General features: G+C 37.9%; 1 protein-coding gene and 1 long non-coding RNA gene across 3 annotated transcripts in view; one reads left to right on the forward strand and one right to left on the reverse strand.

Moving 5' to 3' along the window:
* The first annotated feature begins 386 nt into the window (after positions 1–386).
* On the forward strand, positions 387–7,308 carry LOC145804444 (uncharacterized). Of its 2 annotated transcripts, XR_014346163.1 has the most exons (7): positions 387–828; positions 1,113–1,224; positions 1,335–1,423; positions 2,985–3,039; positions 3,728–3,795; positions 3,877–3,972; positions 6,859–7,308. It is a non-coding gene; the product is annotated as an uncharacterized LOC145804444 (long non-coding RNA). The 2 variants fall into 2 exon arrangements; XR_014346162.1 differs by lacking the exon at positions 2,985–3,039.
* Positions 7,309–11,646: 4,338 nt separating this feature from the next.
* Positions 11,647–22,396, reverse strand: part of LOC114269820 (protein DETOXIFICATION 45, chloroplastic-like) — a 39,927-nt gene continuing 29,177 nt past the window's right edge. The window contains exons 5-12 of the mRNA XM_082896770.1: positions 16,509–16,512; positions 13,863–13,942; positions 13,546–13,621; positions 13,282–13,397; positions 13,081–13,176; positions 12,865–12,986; positions 12,404–12,461; positions 11,647–11,730 (exon numbers count right to left, since the gene is read on the reverse strand). Coding sequence (XP_082752896.1) covers positions 11,647–11,730; positions 12,404–12,461; positions 12,865–12,986; positions 13,081–13,176; positions 13,282–13,397; positions 13,546–13,621; positions 13,863–13,942; positions 16,509–16,512 — 636 coding nt within the window. The remainder of the gene's footprint in view (positions 11,731–12,403; positions 12,462–12,864; positions 12,987–13,080; positions 13,177–13,281; positions 13,398–13,545; positions 13,622–13,862; positions 13,943–16,508; positions 16,513–22,396) is intronic.

Raw genomic sequence — 22,396 nt, forward strand, 5'->3', positions numbered from 1 at the left:
TGTCGGTGAGTCATCAGAATCATTTTGATATTGTTATGGTGTAGTGAATTGAATACAAATTCCTACAATTGCAATGATAGTTTCACATTTTTTTAGCAATTTCCTATAAATCATGTTACCTTTTATATATTGTTCATTTCCTTATTGGTTTATTTATCCTAGTAAAATGCAACAAATATAGGCCTCCGTACTTGTATTTTTATTGTAACTTGCGCTTCGTTTGTTTAAACAAAAAACATTTTTCCATGGAAAACATTTTCTACGAAAAACATTTTTAGAAAAAATGTCTCCCTATGTTTGGTTGGGTTCTTGAAACTAATGTTACAAAATAGTGCCAACTTTTTAAAAATAACAACTATGGAAGACTCAAAAAACCTAAAAAAATCATGACATATTTTTATAAAATAACAAAAGTAGCCTTGTTTTTTTCAATGTCTTTTGCAAACAACCTGCGTCCGCACATTCCTTCACCCTCCCTCGCCACCTCTACAACTTCCCCATCTGCCTCCAGCACTCCTCCACTCCTCTCCACCTATCTCGATCATCTCTACTTACCTCCGTCACTCCCCTACCAATATCCGCAATTTCCCTACCTACCTTTGCTACCCTCAAATCATTCCTACTCAACCCAACACCGTAGTTGACCTAAAACCTAACCACTAGAACTACCCAAAACCCAAAATTTACAAAGTGCACAATTTGGAATGGGTTTTGACAGAGGACTTCATCACCAATTGCCTGATATCTCTACATCCTTGACTCTAGTGCCTAAATTCATACTTTATGCGATCTCCATTGATGAGCTTCTTTGACACTTGCGCGATTAGGGTTTGCTTCTTTCTCAATTTTGTTATGGAACATTGTCCAATCTAGTGTTTAAAGGTTTAATGAGATATAGTCATTTATCTCATATTTAAGCCACTAAATTAGTATATTCTCAATTTTTTTTTAACCCATTTTCTTGTATTCCTGATTGTAGGAAATAATTAGTAGTAATTATTCATTTATAATTTTTAAGCTTTTCAAGTTTTGATTGCAAACAATCTTTATGGATAAATAATATTTTGTTATTTGGTCACTATAAATAGGTTTTATGGTTGGGTTGTTTGCAGGTACATTGCTAAGACATTGTACGGTGATGATGATGAAGAGGTTACTCCTCAGAATAGCGACACAGGGGAGGAGCCAAAATGTTTAGGCCTTTACCCTGGATCAAATGAGAAGGTTTTCCTTGTTTTGATTTAACATCAATTATGTGAAAAATGAATCTTTATCATCTTCAGAAGCTTATTACTGCTTTTAATGTATGTATTGGAATTATTTTTATTTTTTAGATTCTCTTGAAGAATGGTCCTTATGGGTTCTATGTTCAGCTTGGTGAGGACAGGAAGGGATACTTGCCTAAAGAGCCTCGGTTTCCCAAGTATGTTTAGCCTCATTTGTATTTGTAATGGGACTACTAAATTTTTGGAGCTTTAATTCCTGGCCTACTGCCATTATCTGCATATATGTAAATGCTTAAGTTAAGCATCTATGCTTCGTTTTCTTTTCAAGTAAATTAGGGATGAATACTTAGCCACTACTGGTCATTAGGGAAGTCTTGTGATGTTAATTTTCTTCCTTTTTTTTCCCCTTCAAAACAATTAACATCAAGGGATCATCTGTGGATCTGATACAAAGGGTTGGGTCATGCCTGTTTGGTTTAATTTGGTTATTCAAATCAGGCCTTCAAATTTCAAAAAATCCATACATATACAGACTGAAATCAATAAATCTAAACATAAATTTATGCATAATATTATCATAAAATCTATAAACATAAGACTGAACATAAACATATCTAGAGATTCTAGACTGCTCTTGCATGCTTTTCTCTCTTTATGCAAGCATTCATGTGCTGACACTTGTTCTCTTGGAAGAAGAATACACCTTGTGGAATATGTCTTTTATTTTGCATATTTGTGTTGTGAACTGCATGATAGAAAAAAAGATGGATTATAAAAGATTAAGGGGCATGTATAAAATTTCAAAGGGGCCAATTTGAAGCACTTTATAAGTACAGGTTAACTTGTAATTTTAAAAGAGTTGAGGGGAGGCACTGCCCCCTCTGGGCCAATGATGGCTCCACCATTGGCCACATGAATATCTTGCTTCTTCTGTTGATACCCATTTCTAGAGTGTTTTTCTTTTCTTTTGTTGTTAGTATTGTAGATGCAGATGCAGTAGTCGTCGTTGTTCTTATTATTATCTGAATCCAATAGTGTGTCATATTAATTTGTCGTTAATGAATAATTTTTGTTTGTTGCTATATAGCCTCTGCTCCTTGTGTTTCATCAGTATTGAATAATTAAAAGTGGGATACAAAAAGTGCAGTTTATCAGCTCCCTATAGAATTGACAGTGGTCACATCATCCTCCCAGAATATCACTACTACTTTTGTAGTTAATTTCATAAATTCCATTAATCTTTAAAGCAATTTTCCCTTATTCTTGACCTTGCAGGTCGTTTTTCTCACTACTTCCATTCATGTCCTTTTAGACTTCTTGATTTTTTTTGGAAGGTTCACCTGTTCCCGCATGATCCTCACTGGCTGAATAATGACTCATTTGTTATTCCTGAAAATCTTCTCTGCTTTAGGCAGCTGCCCCTCTATTCTTGCCAATGTTTGTCACATTATTCTAGAGCCAACTGTGCTTCAACCACTGAGCTGAAACTCCATTCCAGTGTCTCTGGTTATCTCTCAATCATATTGTCGGATCATTTGGTCATCAATCTTCCTTTTATACTTCATCCCTTTCTTCTTTTCCTTGTCTTGGTCCTACTTCTGAAACATTTTGGTATTAGAATATCTAGTTTTGCGCCAATATGATTTTGTCAAAGTTAAAAGTCGCATTTCATCCAGTTTTTGTTTGTATCACAATTTGATTTCGGTATTAGAATATCTATTTTCCTCTAATTGTTAAAATTTTTTATCATGTGCCTAGGGCAAAAAAGATGCTATCCGCAAGTATGAAAAGTCCTGCATGATATTTTTTATAGGTAAAAGAATATAACTAATGTATGACATATTTACAATCATATAACTATAGAATGTCAAAAAAATTTACTAGTTTGTTTAATTCCCCCTTTTAAAAACCTTTACTAAAGCACGTGAAGCTTCCACTAAGGTTTTTAAGCACCAAAGTTGATATGCACTAATATATTTTTCATCAGTATGTTTCTGTTTTTATTATTATGGAGAAAATTATTCTTTCCTCCAAGGGGAGTACCTGGAGGATAATTGCATTTGGCCATGATGCAATAGCTTGGTGCTCAAAAATTCTGGCTGTTGTGGATTAATTGTAAAAATATGGATTTATAAATAATAAAAACAGAAAGAAAAGAAAAAGAATCTTAAAAATATGGATTATGTGGATGCTCTCTGAGGTCTCTTGGTGCATCTAGGCATCTACAGATGGGAGATCGACTTTGATCCATGCCTTCATTTTATTTTTTTAAGATATCATACACAAGCTTCAGTTCAGAACTTTTTTATGAACTGTTTCGATATGGCAGTTCATGCATCTGTAAAACACTACCTGCTTCTTTCGCCCCCCTCAAAAAAAAAATAAAAAATAAAATAAACGAATAAAATGACTTGTATTTGTTGTAATATTTAATTCATACATGATTGAAAACATTTATTATTTCAGAATTTTTTTTTGACAAGTAACATTTGTTATTTCAGATAAAAAAAATATAGACTCTATTACCCTGCAAGATGCTATTGAGTTGCTGCACTAGCCTGCAACATTGGTATGTCTTCATCTAAATACTCGTTTTTTAAATTTTTTTTATTTATCATTGTCAAACTTAGTTTTCCTGTATCTATGTTAGGGAAACCATCCTGATGATGGCCAGCCAGTTGTATTGAAGCTTGAAAAGTTTGGATTTTCCATTAGACATCGACACACAATCGCGCCTGTACCTGAGGTATATCTTTCTTTGTTAAGCATGTCTTTATTAAATAGTTATGGTATTTTCCAACTCTTTTTCTTCACTAAATTCAGCTTGAATCTCCTATTGTAGTACTCATTTGAGTATGAGAAGTATCCACAGCAAGTTTAACTAATAAGCTATTGGCCACCATATTAGCCTCCTATAGCAAAACCTTACAAATGGGTTCTTAAAACTAGACAGCTGGTGTGTATAGGTCAATTCTCAGCCATACATAGTTCGGAGTATTTTTATCAATTTGTGAAGTAGGTATAGGAGTTGGATGGGCCAGAAGCCGAAATCTGCCCTTAAATGTGGCACTTGGGGGTAGGTGTATTATTTTAGATGAATATGAACACCTAATACTTATAAAAAATTGAATATGAACACCTAGTACTTATTAAAAAATTAGATATGAAACACCTAATGGAGAACTATGTTAATACATATATAGGAAGTGTTATTTATGGAGTGAAATATCTGCCGTCACTGTCATTTTGAGGTCCCAAAATAATGAGAAGACACTGTCAAAGACATTGAATACTGAACAAGTTGTGCAGACAGCGATGAAAAGAATTACTAAAGCGTTATATGAAAGTTTGTGAAACATAACTTGAGTAATAATTTGGCAAAACAAAAGAATGAATTTCCAGCATGAAATGCTTGTCACGTAACGACAGGCCTGAGTTGTCTATATGTCTTAAATATTGATTAAATTACACATGATGAACCATGCACATATGCTATACTTTTAACTATCAAGTACCAACCAATTGCACGTGTATTTATTTGTGAGATTGCCTTTTTCCTTTTCCTGTCTTCCCCTTGTGAGGTGGGAAGATTGAATCTCAAGGGTCCTGCCATAGACATATTCTGTTCTTGATTTCAGAGACCAAATTTAAGGCAAAACGGGCAAATATTAAGCCTCTCCAAAACAAGGAGGGAAATGAAAAAAATAAGAATAGAAAGGAAGAAAGAAACATACAACTATTGGGAGTATTTTTGGCTTTTGCAAAAGCAATGTACAACTTTTCCAAAGTATTGGACCCTCGGAAATGCTTTAGCGGCAGAACTACAGCTCTGCTAGAGGGCTGCCCTCTTAAACTAACAAGAAGAGAAAGATTATGACCTACTGGAATAATCCAGTTGGCTGGAACACCTACATCTCATTAGGAGGTCAAGATTTTAAGTCTTGTCACAGGCAAGACTTCCCTTAGGCTACAGCCTCCAATGTACCCAAAAAAAAGAAAAATATAGACTATTAATTTAAATAATAAATATATGAATAAACCTTTAGGAGTGCAGTCATAAGGATTGAGTAGATTGGCCGATCTGCATACTGTATTATACATTGAATTTAGTGGGTTTATAATTAAATGAACCGTTAGGAGTGCAGTAATAGGATTGAGTAGGCGGGCTGATATATGGACAAACAGCTGCACACTGTATGATACATTGAATTTGGTGGGCGTATAATTAAATAAACCTTTAGGAGTGATGCATTGAATTTGGTGGGCTTATAATTAAATAAACCTTTAGGAGTGTAGTCATAGAGATTGAGTGTTGTTTGGAATGGATATGTGATATACATTTAGTGATGTCCGAGGAATGCAAATCATTACTGGCAAACAATTATTTTCCCTTGAACTCAACTGGTGAATTCCTCTTGTAAATCTTCCCATCATAAATGTTTTAAAATTTGGATTAAGTGGATGGAAAATTGGATCAAGAATTGGGAAAAAAAAAAGAAAAATCTTTTCACAAACTCAAGTGCAGATTTGTGATATTAAGATCTTTAAAATGCATATCAAGCAAATTTGATGTGGATTCACTGTGTTGGTGAGATTATTACTTCTTGATTAGCTTTTGTATTTGTTTTCCTATGCTGGTTCAATACATACACGTTTTTCTTGCTTCCGAGAGACTGCTGTTTGAACCTTAAGTCTGTATTTTTTAATTGAATTTGTTTCACATCAAAAAGAAGAGAAAAAAAATAATACACCTATGTTACATGGACTCGGGTACGAGTGTCGGGTGCGGGTGTATATCCAAGCGTCAGACCTTCATAAATTTAAATCTTAGGATCTTGGGATACATATCCAAAATTAGATATGGGTATGGGGACACGTCATATGTACATATATATTGCATATTATATAATATTCTCAGATGAGATGTTTTAAATTATGTTGAAATATATTAGAAATTAAATATGATTCAGAAAAAATATGAAATTTCTATATCTAATTCATGTGGGAGCCTAAAAATATTGCTTTACAAACAAAAATGAATTTCTTCTTCTTCATGTATTGTCATAAATTAAAGGATCTGAGTGTCTAAATTGGGTACGAGCGTCGGACACATATCCCACACCCATACCAATGTCATATCCGGTGGACACGGGTATTGTGGGGGAAACAGAAGAGTCCGTGTAACATAGTAATACACGCATAACATTCACCCTAATTGGTAAACCATGTTAAATTTACTGCCCATCCATGATGCAAAGATTTAGTGCGACTTGGAAAGTTTGCATGAGATTGTGAGTCAAAGTTTTCAGATCCCAACTCCATTGTCTACTAGTAGAAGGGGAAACAGAAACGAAACACACTGTAACTTGAAAGATCCAAAGAGGCAAGTACAGCTCGGAAGAAGTCTAATGAATAGTCTAATGAACAGTATACATCTCAGTTACTTGTTGAGATGGGGTGGAGCAGAGGAAAATTCTTTTTAAAAAATATTCTCTGGTCCCTGTTCAGATTATTTCATTCAGAGTGCATATTATTTGTTTTGATAGTCACTTTTTTCCATTCATATATTTGTCATCTTTGAGAATTCTTATTTTGTTAACTTGGTTTTCATCTATTTAAACCTTCTGTACAGAACTTGAAGCCGAATGATATAACCTTTGAGAAAGCATTAGAGCTTTTGTTGGGTAAAGATGTAAAACGATGTGGCTGAGCCAAGAGCAAACCAAAGCTTGAAGGGGTTGTTGAGGAGATATAGGCATGACATATTCTACGAGGCCGGGTACAAGAAATTTAAAGTCTCTGCAATTGGTATGCATATATAAAGACATCCCATTTGCGGCATCTCCTCCAGTTCTTCCATTGGTGAGGTTTGAACAGTGCCCATACAGGTTGGATCTATCCCACACAGACATATCTAATGGCAGGAAATGTAGTGTAATGGAAGTTAGTAGTAGCCAATTTTGTTGTAATTCATGAATAAGCTTTTAAGTAATATTTAATGTAGTGTTACTTGGATTTCCTTTGATTTGGCAAAAAAATTCTTTACAAAAATATTTATTAAAAAAATGTTCTTTGTAGATCACATTTTTTTATGTTTGGTTGCAACCTTAAAACTAATGTGCTGGCTAGTGGTTGTATTAGTAGTGGTGAAGGTGGTTGTGTTGGTGGTGCTGGTGGTGGAGGTGGAGGTGGAGGGGCAAGTGGGTGGGGGTGACGGTGGTGTAGTGGCAACATTAGTAAGATTTAGTTGGGAAAACGTTATCACTTTCAAAAATAAAACTTGTTTTTTTTTCAAATGAGTTTGTTTTGAATTTCTGTTAAATTTTTTAGAATGTCAAAAAATAAAAAATATTTTTCAAAATATGTTTTCAGTCAAACAAACGGAACGTTAGGATGGGATAGGGACAATTTTTGAACAAATTGTACTCTTACATCTACCTATTATTTTATTTGGATCACATATTGTAAATAGTTCATTAATTCATTGCAACTACTTGGACCCAGGGCAGAAAAACTTAAAAGAGTCATTACTATTGTACACTTATTGTACTTAGTACGACAGTGGCTTGTGCAGTTTTGCACTGATGCAAAAACTGTAGGGATGTTGCAATTACGTAGAGTCAAGCAAGTGTCTGAATCCGAAAGGCCTTTGGTTGTTGCAGTCAACCAGTGCTAACCCCGAATATTTCATCATTACAATACCTTTGACAGAACCCAATGCGACTCTCAACCCTTGAATCCGTGCCATGACTGCATTTGAGATTGCCATATATGATGTTTGTGATGACACCGTACTCAGGAACCCAACTTGCTGATTGGTCAGCTGTAGACGGCATCCAAGTTTCGGTGATGACCGTGTGGCACGAAGGCTTTGGTGATTGTGGGGTCATCCAGAACTATAAGGCTATCTTGAATGAGATGATCAGGTCAGTTTCTACTAGATCAGGGTTGTTTAGGAGATCCAACCCTAAGGCCTCTCCAACTTGTCCATAGTTGTAATTGCTGAAATTTAATATCAAAACATAAAGTCAAAATATGCATTGAATTTAATCAGCATAAAATGTTTTGACTAATTAAAATTGCAAAAGCAAAAAATATTAGGTGAGTCAAAAATTTCAGTTCAATCGTGTGGTGGTTTAATGGCATGCAGTCATGTGGTAATTTTGTTTATATATTTCTAGAAAATGGTCACATACCCCCTTATTAGTAAGTAGATATGATGTTCCCAAAATATTAGATTACTTCATCAAAAAAAGTAAAATCTTAGATGACTATATTGTTAAGAGCATCTCCAATCATTATTGCTATAATGCTATTGCTATAATTTGACATTGAATAGTGTTATTTTGCCAAATTATAGCAATGGTGCTCCAATGGTCATTTGCTATTTTTAGCAAATCTTAACCAACTTTCCCTCCAAGTTTGTAGGTGTTGTTTGGATATAAATTTTTTTGTGATTTTATTTTTGTTTATTTTGTCTTTTGTGATATTTTTTTACCTGTTTGTTAAAAAAATTATATATTTATATTATTCCCAACTAGACAAATATAAAAAATTAAAAAAATGAAAAATTGGAAAAAAAAATTTGTTTGATTAATTCACCCCACCAAAAAATATATCACTACATATTTAATAAATTTTTTTAACTACACATAAAAAATAAACAATCACCAATTACCCACCAACCACCAACAACCATCCAAATTAAAAATTAAATGACATTGCTAAATTTAAAAATACATTATCCCGTAATTATTCATCAGGAGGCATGGGAAAATAGTAATTTAGGCTACTGACATTTGAGGACCACTTGGCGAAAATCTCATTTTTTCGCATTGCGTAATATACTTTTGTCTGAGGGTCCAAAAGAGAAATGTCCGTAGTCATTATCTCATGTTCTTCTTTTCTGATCTCAAGTTCTTTCATTTCTTGCAGTACTTGAATCCTTTTTTCTTCTCTTTCATCTTTTTTCTTTTCCTTCTCAACAAGGTGTTAGTTAAATGTCTCCAATTGTATGCTCATTTTTTGGACTTCAAATTCAACCACTTGATTCCTCCGAAATAATTCTTTTGAAGCTTTCCTACCCATAGGCTTTTTACCCCTTGCAGAGACACTGCCCTCACCAACAGTTGGATTGTTACCAACACTTGGACTGGTGTGATCTTCAAGAGAAATGCAGTTATCCATAGGGGAATCGGAGGCTGAATCAGGGAAAAATGGTGTATGTATCCTTGACTTCACCGTATTCGTAGGAGTTACATCTTGCCACCTGATATTGTTTTGCAAGATTGACCAACAATGTTCAAAAGCAAAATGTTTCTTTTCATCTTGATGGTATAAAAGTTTTCCTTGAAGCATTTGTATCAATAAAATATTAAATTAAGTAATTATTTAATTTTTATATGAGACGAAATAAAATAAAATAAAAAACTAACGTAATAAATGAAGATGAAATCTTACTAGATCAACTTGAGACATCCCACATAGGTGTAGATTTTCGACTTGCGCTAAACATCCACGAAATTTGTTAGAACATTTCATGATTGTACCCCACCGAGATTGGATAGAAACTTGTGTTCTTGACTGATCATTCTGAAGGGAGCAATAATTTGCATAAATTCTTCCCCAAAAGTGAGCATAAGATTGTGAATTGCTAACAATTGGGTCTTCAAAAATGTGACACTAAGCTTTACAAAGTGTCATATCTTCAGCAATGGTGAATGATTTTCCTCTCTTTATTTTTGATGAATCTTCCATACCGAATGTGTAAAGAAAATATAAATAAAAATGTAACTTAGAAAGTTTGTTGTGAAATAAAATTGAGTAAAAACAGAGGAGAGAAGGTTTGTATTTATAAAAAAAAAAAGCCGTTTTTTTATAGCCGTTTTAATATAAAAATATGATCGTTTATATCCGTAGTGGATATGTTTCACTTATGTTTTTATTTAATTTTTAATGAATAAAGTAGCACACTTGGATCTCAGTCGTTGGATTGTTATTAATCAACGACTGAGATTAATCATGTGTCTGTGTGAGAGAGAGCTTCGAAACACTTCGGATAAACTTCAGAGAGAGACTTTAGAGAAGATCAGAGAGAGAGAGAGCTGCGAAACTTCAGAGAGAGAGATAGCACACTTCAGATAAACTTCAGAGAAGATTAGAGAGAGAGAGCTTCGAAACACTCTGGATCAGTGAAGATCACTTCGAAACACTCCTGCCCATTAATCAACGGCTGGTTCTCGCCTTCTCTCTCTTCTTGTTTCTTGGATCAGTGAAGATCAGAGAGAGAGAGCTTCGGAACAATGATTTTCATCAGATCATCCTTCTCTCACCCGAAGCTCCCATCTTCTCTCACCCGAAGCTCTCTCTCTCTCTCTCTCTCTCTCTCTCTCTCTCTCTCTCCTTCAGATCAACCTTCTCTCATCCACCACCAGATCATCCACCTTCGGATCAACCTTCTCTCATCCAGGTATTTTTCTTGATGAATTTGTGAATATTGATATTGGAGAATTTGTGAATATTGGAATATTAAAGAAATTGATATTGATGAATTTGTGAATATTGCAGATTCTTGTTCATTGCAAAAATTCTTTGATGAATTTGTTCATTGATTCTTTGAATATTTGGAGATTCTTGTTCATTGATGAATTTGTGATATTGCTAAAATTCTTGATGAATTTGGTATGAATATTGATGAATTTGCTGAAATTCTTGTTCATTATGATTAATTTGTGATGATTTCTATTTTAAACGACTTAGTGAATTTCATTTCTTTAAAAAAAAAACTTCAAGCATTATGGAAAATCCCAAACTGAAAGGGAAGGAGGGAAGAAAGAAAACAGTTTAATTTTGGGTGACTTGGCAGATTTGGCAGCTGTTATAGCATGCCATTGGAGAAGCCAAGATTTACCAAACTGCTATATTATGGCTTTGGCAGCTGATTTAGCCATCCATTGGAGATGTTCTAAGCAAGGGTACGGTGACTAGAAGCATATCGATACTAACTTTTTGTTTTCAAAGGGATGCATTCATCCCCGAATTCCACAGCTAGCGATAATTGGATTCTCGGAGAGTATAGCAAACCTATATATTTCAGAGATAAGGTGCCGATGGCTAGCAAAGCTTCTTGATGGCACAATCAAGCTACCCAGCATTAAAGAGACGGGAAAAGATGTATTGGAATGGGATAAATACATGAAGCGATAATCTGACAAGTACTATCAGAGATCTTGCATTGGTACCCTTCATATAGGTACAATGATCAACTCTGCAAGGACATGGAATGGAACCCTAAGAGGAAGAAGGGATTCATTGCCGAGTTGATTGACCTTACGACCCAACGGATTATGCTCAACATTAAAGCTAAAGCTCCAGGTGCACTAAAAAAGGGTGTTGGTGTGCTATGGGTGGCTTAATTATTTCATTTGGTTTTCTTTCCTTGTAAGAGGACTTCTTGTCCTCCCTTTGTGTCTCCTTTTTCATTATTAATAAACACTTTTTGTTGCTGATCCAAAAAAAAACCAACCATGAATGAAGTTGGAGAACTGGAAATTATGTTCCTAGTAAACAAACTAGGGTTCAAACAACCATGACCACAACTGGATTTCGAAAATGCATACGTCCAAACTGAACCAACACTTTCTTTCGGTTAAACCGTCGAGGCTTAATGAGAGAGAGAGAGAGAGAGAGAGAGAAAGAGAGAGATTTCCAAGACTATTAGAAGGATTCTCATTGTAATATTTGAAAACCAAAAAGTGGGCATCAATACATAAATAAGAAATTTTCAATTTACATATAGTTTCACTTTTTGGTGTTGAGAGAGACAGAGAGAGAGATTTCCAAGGCTCTGGTAAAAGTATTCTCGTTGTAACATTTGAAAACCAAAAAGTGGGCATCAGCCCACAGGACTAAATCATCAAATAGCATTACTCACCATTTTAGATAGGAATCAGGGATTACAAGTCATACTTAACGAATAGATAATGACAAGCAATAGATTCCTGAATCCTGATTACACCCATCTCAAGCATTGATGCAAGATAGGTAAAAATTAGTAAATTAGTGACAATGGCAAAAACAAGACAAACAGGTAAAAATAGTAGGAAAAGCAACAATAAAAAGGCAGATTGTTTCAACTAATATAATACAGAGAAAGCAATGAACAAAAAACTACCAACCTCAGATCCCTTCAATCCCTGATGCAGAAACCACCATGGACCATTTTTGGATGATATTCTGAACATGCAAGTGGAATAACAATTAATATCTATTGAAAAAAAGTATAAAAAAAAAAGCGAAAGAAAAGAGAGGACCAATAAATATACTATCCTAGTGAAAAATGCAAGAAAAACGCAGCACAGTTCTTCAATAACAATGTCATTAAAATTGCACTAGAAAGCAGTACCAAAAATTTTGGCATGCCTTTAAACCACAAATATGTTCATGAAATTATTTATCGGAAAACCAACTCTAAACAACGTAACCAATGCCCTATCTCTCATATTACACCAGTTTTCAATTAAACTGAAATGGAGGTTCATGGTAAAAATAGAATAATCACGTCATAGACAAGAAAACACGAATTGCAAATAGAAATTTTTAAGAGACAACAGACATGCCATAATATCCTATAGTTTACCTGATATATCCTGCCAACGTATGCAGCCCCATAAAAAGAGCCAAGATTGCCCACACACCACGAAGACCAAAAATTGAAGGAACATATAGCAGAAATGCAGAAGATATTGCCCCTACCACCATCTGTAATTTATTTAAAAATTGTTAATAGAGGCCATTGTACAATCTTCACAGCCAGCTAATAGCATCACAGAGAAATTTAACTGTATAAGCTTACCATGGAACAAGCTGCATATGGGAAGTCTGAAACACCATAATGAAGACCATCAAAAATAAAAGCTAGAGCATTTACAGGTTGGCTGGCACTGACAAAATGTAACAATTTCAGGAAACGCCACACAAGAAAGATCTTAGCACTTGACCATTCAGATAAACTAACAAAAATTGATAGATAGGATGACATGGCGAGCAAACATACCAAAACCCCAGTTCTGACAACTCCTAAGACTTCAGCATCCTTAGTGAATAAGGTAGCTAAAGAACCAAAAGATAAACCCAAAATTGCAGCCAAGGAAACCTTGTGAGCAATCCTATCTGCAAAAACATGTGAATAAGATTTGAACCACTATCAAGAAATATTGCAACTCCAACACAAAGAGCCTAAACACCTAGTAAACCTAAAATTCATTTGGTCCCAAGTAGAAGAATGCCGAAGCATAATGGGGAGGCATACAGGAATGACTAACCTTTAACGCAAAGTTTGCAACCTCCCTCAAAGTTCTGTAATCACCTTTTGAAGAAGAACTTGCAATCAAGGCCTACAAGAAACACAAATTTGATTTCAGAGAGGAAAAACACACACTAAACTCTGTAGATGCACAGTTTCTTTTCCTAGTGACAATTCTGGCAGTTTTGAGTGGAGTCAGCATCAACAAGCAACGTCCCATCCTAACTCAGATAATATGACCATATAGATTGTAATGAGACCACAAGTCCAAACAAGTACATATGTATTGGGAGAGCATATATCAAACAATCTTTACAAACAAAATTTTGTACCTGACCAGATGCCACCAATGCATCTGTGAGGAGAGATACAGCCAACCATACTTGTAAGCATATTTGATGAGCAAGCATAGCTACTGTAACGCCCTCAAAAAATACATAAAACCCATCATTCTTGGCATGTAACAATATAAGGAAAATAAACATCTTTCTATTTATCAGAGTAATTCTTACAAAAGTATTACATGTTGACAACAAAAGTAAACGCCCTAAAGGCTTACAACTTTCCAAGCCAACACTTGGTTATAAGAAATGAGTACTAACTCATATACATATTAAGCCCTTGGCTTGAATTTACATGTAATACATCAAAAGAAAGCAATCCAACAAAAGTCTGCATATTAAGCCCTGTACCTGAAAATGATGTCCCATATAGGGTGAGCCACAGCCCAGTAGAAATATACTAAACCAACTATGAACAATGATTAAAAGATTAGCAGTTGATAGATGGTCAACACTTATATTCCAACTCATATCATATTACAGTTTCATGACAATCATGTCCATGCTACATTTCCTTTTTCCATTTCTCATTCGACTTTAAGTTCAAAAATAAGGCTCAGATCTTGGCCAACCAGTTTAATGAGATTATAATTCATCATTAAAATACTTTCGAAAATCATGACGGATACACATTTCGATGCCGTATCAGTAACACATGATATCACTTCCATACTTCACACATGATACACATTTTGGTGCTGTATCAAATAAACATAGAAACATTTCTATACTTCACAATTGATAATGATATACATTTTAGTGCTATATCAAATCAAACAATCACTTCCATACTTCACAATTGATACACATTGTAGTGTTGTATTGATGTCAAGCAGTTTCTGGTTTAGAGGTCCATCCCCTAAACCGTGGAGTACATCCCCTATCTCCTCCAACATAACACAATGTATATAAACAATTATCATATACATAATCAATCAATACATAAGGTTAATGTATTATTCCAACCGTCATATTCGATGACACATTCAATTGATTAGTTTTAGTTTGCCTAATCATTATGAATTATCTACAACAATCAAGACTATCCTCCACCGATAGCACAAAACAGTTATTTCTAAACAGAAAATAAATGCATCAAATGGACATAATATCGACATTTTGACTAGGTGAGTGATAAACAAATCCAACTCCACCCTTTGATCCCGTATCATTTCAATTCCATTATTCTCAATTCAATTTCTCATTTCTCAAAATTAATTATACAAATTAATTTATCAAACTAATTAGGACATTTTCCCATAATTCAAACAACAACCCTAAGGTTCCATTTTCATCAATAATCCAACATTTATTCCTTTTCTCAATGTATTACATACATGTGGGTTTATATATATGAAAACCCCATCTTTCGAAAATTACATCATGATCCCAAACTTTCTCAAAATTACCCAATAACCCCCAACATATTAAAATGCTAAAATTTAAAGACAAAGCTCATAAGATGGAGTAGGATATCCCTACCTCGAAGTTAGAGCTCAAAAGGAGAAGAAGACCAAAACCAAAGTGCTCCAAATCCACAAATTTTTTGATCAAAAGGAAGCCATCGACGATCAACACACTTTTTACAAAGGCGAAAGGTTAGGAAAACACTCTAGCTAGATCAAACCCTAGAGAGAAGGGAGATTCTAGAGAGAGGAGCTCAAAAACGTTTTTGGGAAAGTAAGAGAGAGAAAGAGTGTTGAAAAAGTGATCCAAAAAGTGAAATCTCGGACTGATATAATCGACTTCTCGCTCGAGCATGGAGACCCCCGCTCGAGCGTCAGACACAGATTCACGCTCGAGCGTCCAAACTCCCGCTCGAGCGTCTGACGACCTGCATAGAAAAATACTGGGAGATGAGAATTCACGCTCGAGCGTCAAAACTCCCCGCTCGAGCGAAGAAGCAACAACGAAGGGCCCGCTCGAGCGTCAAAAGCCCCGCTCGAACGTGAAGGCCAAATTCTGGGCATCAACTCTAGGTTTCCAAACACAACCAACCTATTTCAAACCTGCCCAACACAACCCAAGACTCAAATATAAAGAGTAAAGGATGGAAATGAGAATGAGACAACAATACATCCACAGAACCGAGTTCGGAATACAATAAATAAAGGAAGGAAAACCGGGATCGCTATAACCTTCCCCCCTTAAAGAATTTCGTCCCCAAAATTAAGTACAAGTTTTCAAAAACAAGTTTTTCTCAATTCTCAACAATATTACAATTCATTACTCACCCATCTGACCCATTACCGGTCATTCCATCTCTATTCAAGAGGCATTTCACAATATAACTCAATACGTATTATTAGCATGCTTTTCCTCGAAATTCAACGATTTCAACATTTATTCCACAATTCCCATATCATATTCAATATTCATGATATATTCCATTTTTACAATACATTCAACGTATACAATGTTACAATAACTTCCATTTCGAGGCAAGTTTCAAATTATCTCCGTAAACCAAAACATACACAATATTTTACAACTTAAGACATATATAATGCTCTTAAAATTTACTAACATTACAAAATCCCAATACAAGGTCAAGCATTTACAAACAAGTCCGGATATTTCTCACGGACATCCACCTCACGTTCCCAAGTGGCTTCTTCCACTCCATGATGTTTCCACAAAACTTTTACCAAGGGAATGATCTTACCTCACAAGACTTGATCCCTTCTATCCAAGACCCGAACCGGTCTCTCCTCATATGAGATATCCTCGTCAACCTCCAAATCGGTCCAATCTAGCACATGGGATGGATCTAGTTCATACTTCCGAAGCATACTAACATGAAACACGTTATGTAACCCGGATAACTGCGGCGGTAAGGCTAAACGGTACGCAACCTCCCCAATCCTCTCAAGGATCTCAAAGGGACCAATAAACCAAGGGGATAACTTCCCACTCTTCCCGAACCTCATCAAACCTTGTCTAGGTGATATTTTTAGAAAAACATGATCACCCGTTTCAAATGCCAAAGGCCTCCTCCTATGGTTGGCATAACTCTTATGGCGACTCTGGGCTGTAACAAGCCTCCTACGGATAAGCTCGACTTTCTCCGTTGTTTCCCTCACCAACTCCGGGCTCAACAACGGTGCATCACCCACCTCGGCCCAACAAACTGGAGACCTGCAAGGTCGGCCATACAAGGCCTCAAACGGTGCCATACCGATACTCGACTGGAAACTGTTGTTGTAGGCAAATTCCACCAAGGGCAAGTGCCTCTCCCACGACCCACTAAAGTCAAGGACACAACTTCGAAGCATATCCTCAAGGATCTGAATAGTATGCTCGGACTGCCCGTCAGTCTGAGGATGATAAGCCGTGCTAAAGGTCAACTTAGTGCCCAAGGCACTCTGCAAACTCTGCCACAACCTAGCAGTAAAACGAGGATCTTTATCTGAGACGATCGTCACTGGGACCCCGTGCAACCTCACTATGTCCCGAATATACAAATCAGCTAGATGATCTACCAAATCTTTCACGCGCATAGGGATAAAGTGCGCCGACTTAGTCAACTAGTCTACAACCACCTAAATAGCATCACTACCCTGCTGAGTCCTCGGAAGACCTACAACGAAGTCCATAGTGACATGCTCCCACTTCCACTCGGCAATAGGCAAGGGTTGCAACAAACCCGCTGGCCTCTGATGCTCAGCCTTCACTTGCTGACAAGTAAGGCACTTAGACACGAAAACTGCCACATCTTTCTTCATACCCTGTCACCAAAACTGGCGACCCAAATCACGATACATCTTAGTGCCTCCCGGATGCACTGCAAGACGTGAATGGTGAAACTCTCGGAGTACCTCCTCTCGGCAAGCCTTCGGCACAAACAGACGGTCTCGGTATCTCACACTCAGGTCAAGATACACAGACAAACCCTTCTCAGTCTTCCCACTGGAGATCTTCTCTCGGATGGACTCTACCTCAAGGTCACCTCTTTGTGCCTCTAACACTCAACTCACAAGTGTAGGTTACGCAACCACAGAAAACAGAGTCGCAGCCTCAACGGATTCGCCCAGAAGCAAATCAAACTCCCCAAGTGCACCCAACATTTCCCACTCCCGGATGGCTATACAAGCTACATCACTAATGGATTTCCTACTAAGGGCATCGGCCACAACATTGGCCTTACCCGGGTGATAGTGCAACTTGAAATCGTAGTCCTCAATGAACTCCATCCACCTCCTCTGTCTCAAATTCAAGTCTCTCTGTGTAAACAGATACTTCAGACTCTTATGATCCGAGAATACCTCGAACCTCTCACCATAAAGGTAGTGCCTCCAAATCTTCAATGCAAAAAGGACAGCTGCTAACTCCAAGTCATGTGTACCGTAATTCCTCTCGTGAATTTTCAATTGACGTGAGCCATAAGCTACCACTTTCCCCTCTTGCATCAACACACAACCCAAACCCTCTCGTGAGGCATCACAGTAAACCGCATAACCCAAACCTCTCTCTGGGATAATCAAAACCGGAGTGGTGGCCAATCTAACCTTCAACTCTTGGAACGACTTTTCATAAGTCTCACTCCATACAAATTTGACTTCCTTTCGAGTCAATCTAGTCAACGGCGAAGCTAGCCTGGAGAAATCCTTCACAAACCGGCGGTAATACCCAGCTAATTCCAGAAAATTGCGGATCTCAAAAACACTTTTAGGCTGTTCCCAATCCTGCACTGCCTCTATCTTGGATGTATCAACAGACACCCCTTCCCCGGAGACCACATGGCCTAAGAACTTAACTTCTCCTAGTCAGAACTCACATTTTCCAAACTTGGCATACAGCCTATGGGCTCTAAGCAACTCAAGCACCACTCTCAAGTGTTCCTCACGCTCTTCCTCAGAAGGTGAATAAATTAGAATGTCGTCCACGAAGACGACTACAAAACGATCCAAGAATTCCCGGAATATCCGGTTCATCAAATCCATAAACACTGCCAGTGCATTGGTGAGCCCAAATGGCATCACCAGAAACTCATAGTGGCCATACCGCGTACGGAATGCCGTCTTCGGAATATCCTCCTCCCTGACCCTCAACTGGTGGTAACCCGATCTCAAATCTATCTTAGAGAAACAACGAGAACCCTTCAATTGGTCAAACAAATCATCTATACGGGGCATAGGGTACTTATTCTTGACAGTAGCCCGATTCAACTTCCGGTAGTCGATACAAAGTCTCAAGGCACCATCTTTCTTTTTAGCAAAGAGGGCCGGTGCTCCCCACGGCGAAACACTAGGGCGAATAAAGCCCTTATCTAGCAACTCCTGAAGCTGAATCTTCAGCTCACTCAACTCGGCTGGGGCAAAATGATATGGTGCCATAGAAATCGGTGCCGTACCGGGCACTAGATCAATAGAGAACTCAATCTCTCGGTGAGGTGGCAAACTAACGAGGTTCTCGGAAAAAACATTCGAATACTCACAGACCACTCTCGGCAATACAATCTGGGTCTCATCACACTCACTACTCGAAAGGCTAGCAAGAAGACCACTAAGCTCACTCCGCCCTCGCGGATCATACACCGGTGGCAACACACTACTAACCCGATCCCCCAAGAAATGGAAACAATCCCCGCTCAAGGTACATACTGTGACCCTCTGGCGGTAACAATCAATAACTGCTCGGTATGACGATAGCCAGTCCATACCCAAAATAACATCAAATCCCGACATGGGCATAACTACAAAAGGAAACGGAGGTCGACGATCTGCTACCTCTATATCACAACCTCTACACCCTTGTTTCAAAATCAACTCACCCCCAACAAGTGATACAACACAAATAGGAGATGCTAACTATGCCAACTCCAAACCCAAAACAGATGCAAATGCAGCAGATACAAAAGAATGAGATGCACCTGTATCAATCAACACACTAGCAACCGAGTTGCAAAACAAAAAGGTATCTCTCACAACTGATGGAGCCGGTACTAGGTCCTGCGCGGTAACAGCATACACGGGCCCTGTAGGCCCCTGATCCACCTGCTCACCCCTAGGAGCAAAGGACTGCTGCACAGACTGGGACGATGAAGCCCCCTGATTGGCCCTCAAGGCCTGAACTGACTGAGCTGGCTGAAAACTCTGCCTCTGCCTCTGCCCAGATGCACCAGATGTGCCACTCAACTACGGGCAAAACCTCTTCAGGTGCCCCTCTTGACCACACTGATAACACGACAAAGGCTGGCCTCTGCCCTGACTCTGGTCCTGAAGTCGAGCCGAAGATGAAGCAGCTCTCTAACCTCCTCCCTTCTGCGGGCAAGCTGGAGACTTGTGGCCCAACTGACCACACTTATAACAAGTCACGCCTCCCTGGCTGCCTCTCCCAGAACCTACACTTGGCACTGGAAAGGTTGATCTAATAAAACCTCCCTGAGACTGCTGAGGGTTAGAACCCCTCTGTCTCCTGCCATCACCCTGGCCATCCTGGCTCCTCTTAGAGCCCCTCTGTCCCTCCTCCTCATGTATCATGATCTCCATATGGGCTGTAGCATCAACCAAGCGCCTATAGTTTCGGGTCATAGAACCCCCAACCCTCATCTTGAGGCCGCGCCTTAACTTCTTCTCAACCTCGATACAACGGCGCTCCTCGGACGCCACGAGCTCAGGTGCAAACCTAGACAGACTAGTAAAAGCAACCTCAAACTCGGCCACTGAAGAACTCAATTGCAAGAGCTGGCAGAACTGGTCTCTCAACTTCTCCCTGACAGTTGGAGATAAGAATTTCTCCTAGGAAGCATTCACAAAAGCCTTCCAAGTGCCATCAATACGACCCTTCACAAACTTCCACGACTGACCCGCATCTCCCTTAAGCTGGAAAGGTGCCAAGGTCACTTTCAATGCTCCGTCCTCGATGCCTAGCATCTCGAACGTCTTCGTTATCTGCTCTAACCACTCATCAGCCTTAAGGGGCTCCTTCAGATTCCCAACAAATTCGTCCGGATTCGACCGGAAAAACTCCCTCTTCAAAAAGGAAGGCCCTGCCTCAGTAACGTGGGCCTGAACCTAATTCTCAGCTCTGAGAATGCCCATAGACTCTCCCAAAGCTCCTGCTATCTCTCGGGCTAAGACGCCCATAGCCTGCTGACCTGCTAGCTCGGCCACATTGGCCTGACCAACCCTCTCCTGCTGTTCCGGAATCTCCTCCGGTATAGGCATCTCCTGCCTTCTAGGCCTACCTCGCCTACCTCCTCGTCCTCGTCCTCGTCCTGACATCCTAATAAAGGTAACGAAGAACATTAGCACATCCACAAATGTGTCGAAGCTATAACACTCACGTCCTAATACACTGGACAACTGTAATTCACTCCACGTAAGTACATAATCACATAAGCACCTACGAATTTCATTTCCGGATAATGATAGTCCCGAGGCGTTGCTAGAGTTCCAGTTAGAAACAGCATTAATCAAGTGCTTTTCCAACAAGACTCACAGAAACCTAAGGATCCAATCAACATCCTAGAAATTAAATCCCATACCCAGGTAGTCACATAAACATGTTATCACATAAGCACATAACATTACATCTAAGTCTCTAACAAGTGAGACAAACCCATTGTGATACTAATCACTTCCCACGTATCCAAAGTATTCAAACCCGGTACGCTCTGATACCAAGTTGTAACACCCTCAAAAAATACATAAAACCCATCATTCTTGACATGCAACAATATAAGGAAAATAAACATCTTTTTATTTATCAGAGTAATTCTTACAAAAGTATTACATGTTGACAATAAAAGTAAACGCCTTAAAGGCTTACAACTTTCCAAGCCAACACTTGGTTACAAGAAATGAGTACTAACTCATATACATATTAAGCCCTTGGCTTGAATTTACATGTAATACATCAAAAGAAAGCAATCCAACAAAAGTCTGCCTGCCTCTAGCCTCCCAAGCTATGTCCTTGGAGGTGGCATGCTGCCTGTACCTGAAAATGATGTCCCATATAGGGTGAGTCACAACCCAGTAGAAATATACTAAACCAACTATAAACAATGACTAAAAGATTAGCAGTTGATAGTTCCAACTCATATCATATTACAGTTTCATGACAATCATGTCCATGCTACATTTCCTTTTTCCATTTCTCATTCGACTTTAAGTTCAAAAATAAGGCTCAGATCCTGGCCAACCAGTTTAATGAGATTATAATTCACCATTAAAATACTTTCGAAAATCATAACAGATACACATTTCGATGCCGTATCAGTAACACATGATATCACTTCCATACTTCACACATGATACACATTTTGGTGCTGTATCAAATAAACATAGAAACATTTTTATACTTCACAATTGATAATGATATACATTTTAGTGCTGTATCAAATCAAACAATCACTTCCATACTTCACAATTGATACACATTGTAGTACTGTATCGATGTCAAACAATTTTCGATTTAGAGGTTCATCCCCTATCTTCCCCTAAACCGTGGAATACATCTCCTATCTCCTCCCACATAACACAATGTATATAAACAATTATCATATACATAATCAATCAATA

Source organism: Camellia sinensis, chromosome 12 (assembly GCF_055761805.1).
Source record: "Camellia sinensis isolate YWXY chromosome 12, ASM5576180v1, whole genome shotgun sequence".
NCBI lineage: Eukaryota > Viridiplantae > Streptophyta > Magnoliopsida > Ericales > Theaceae > Camellia > Camellia sinensis.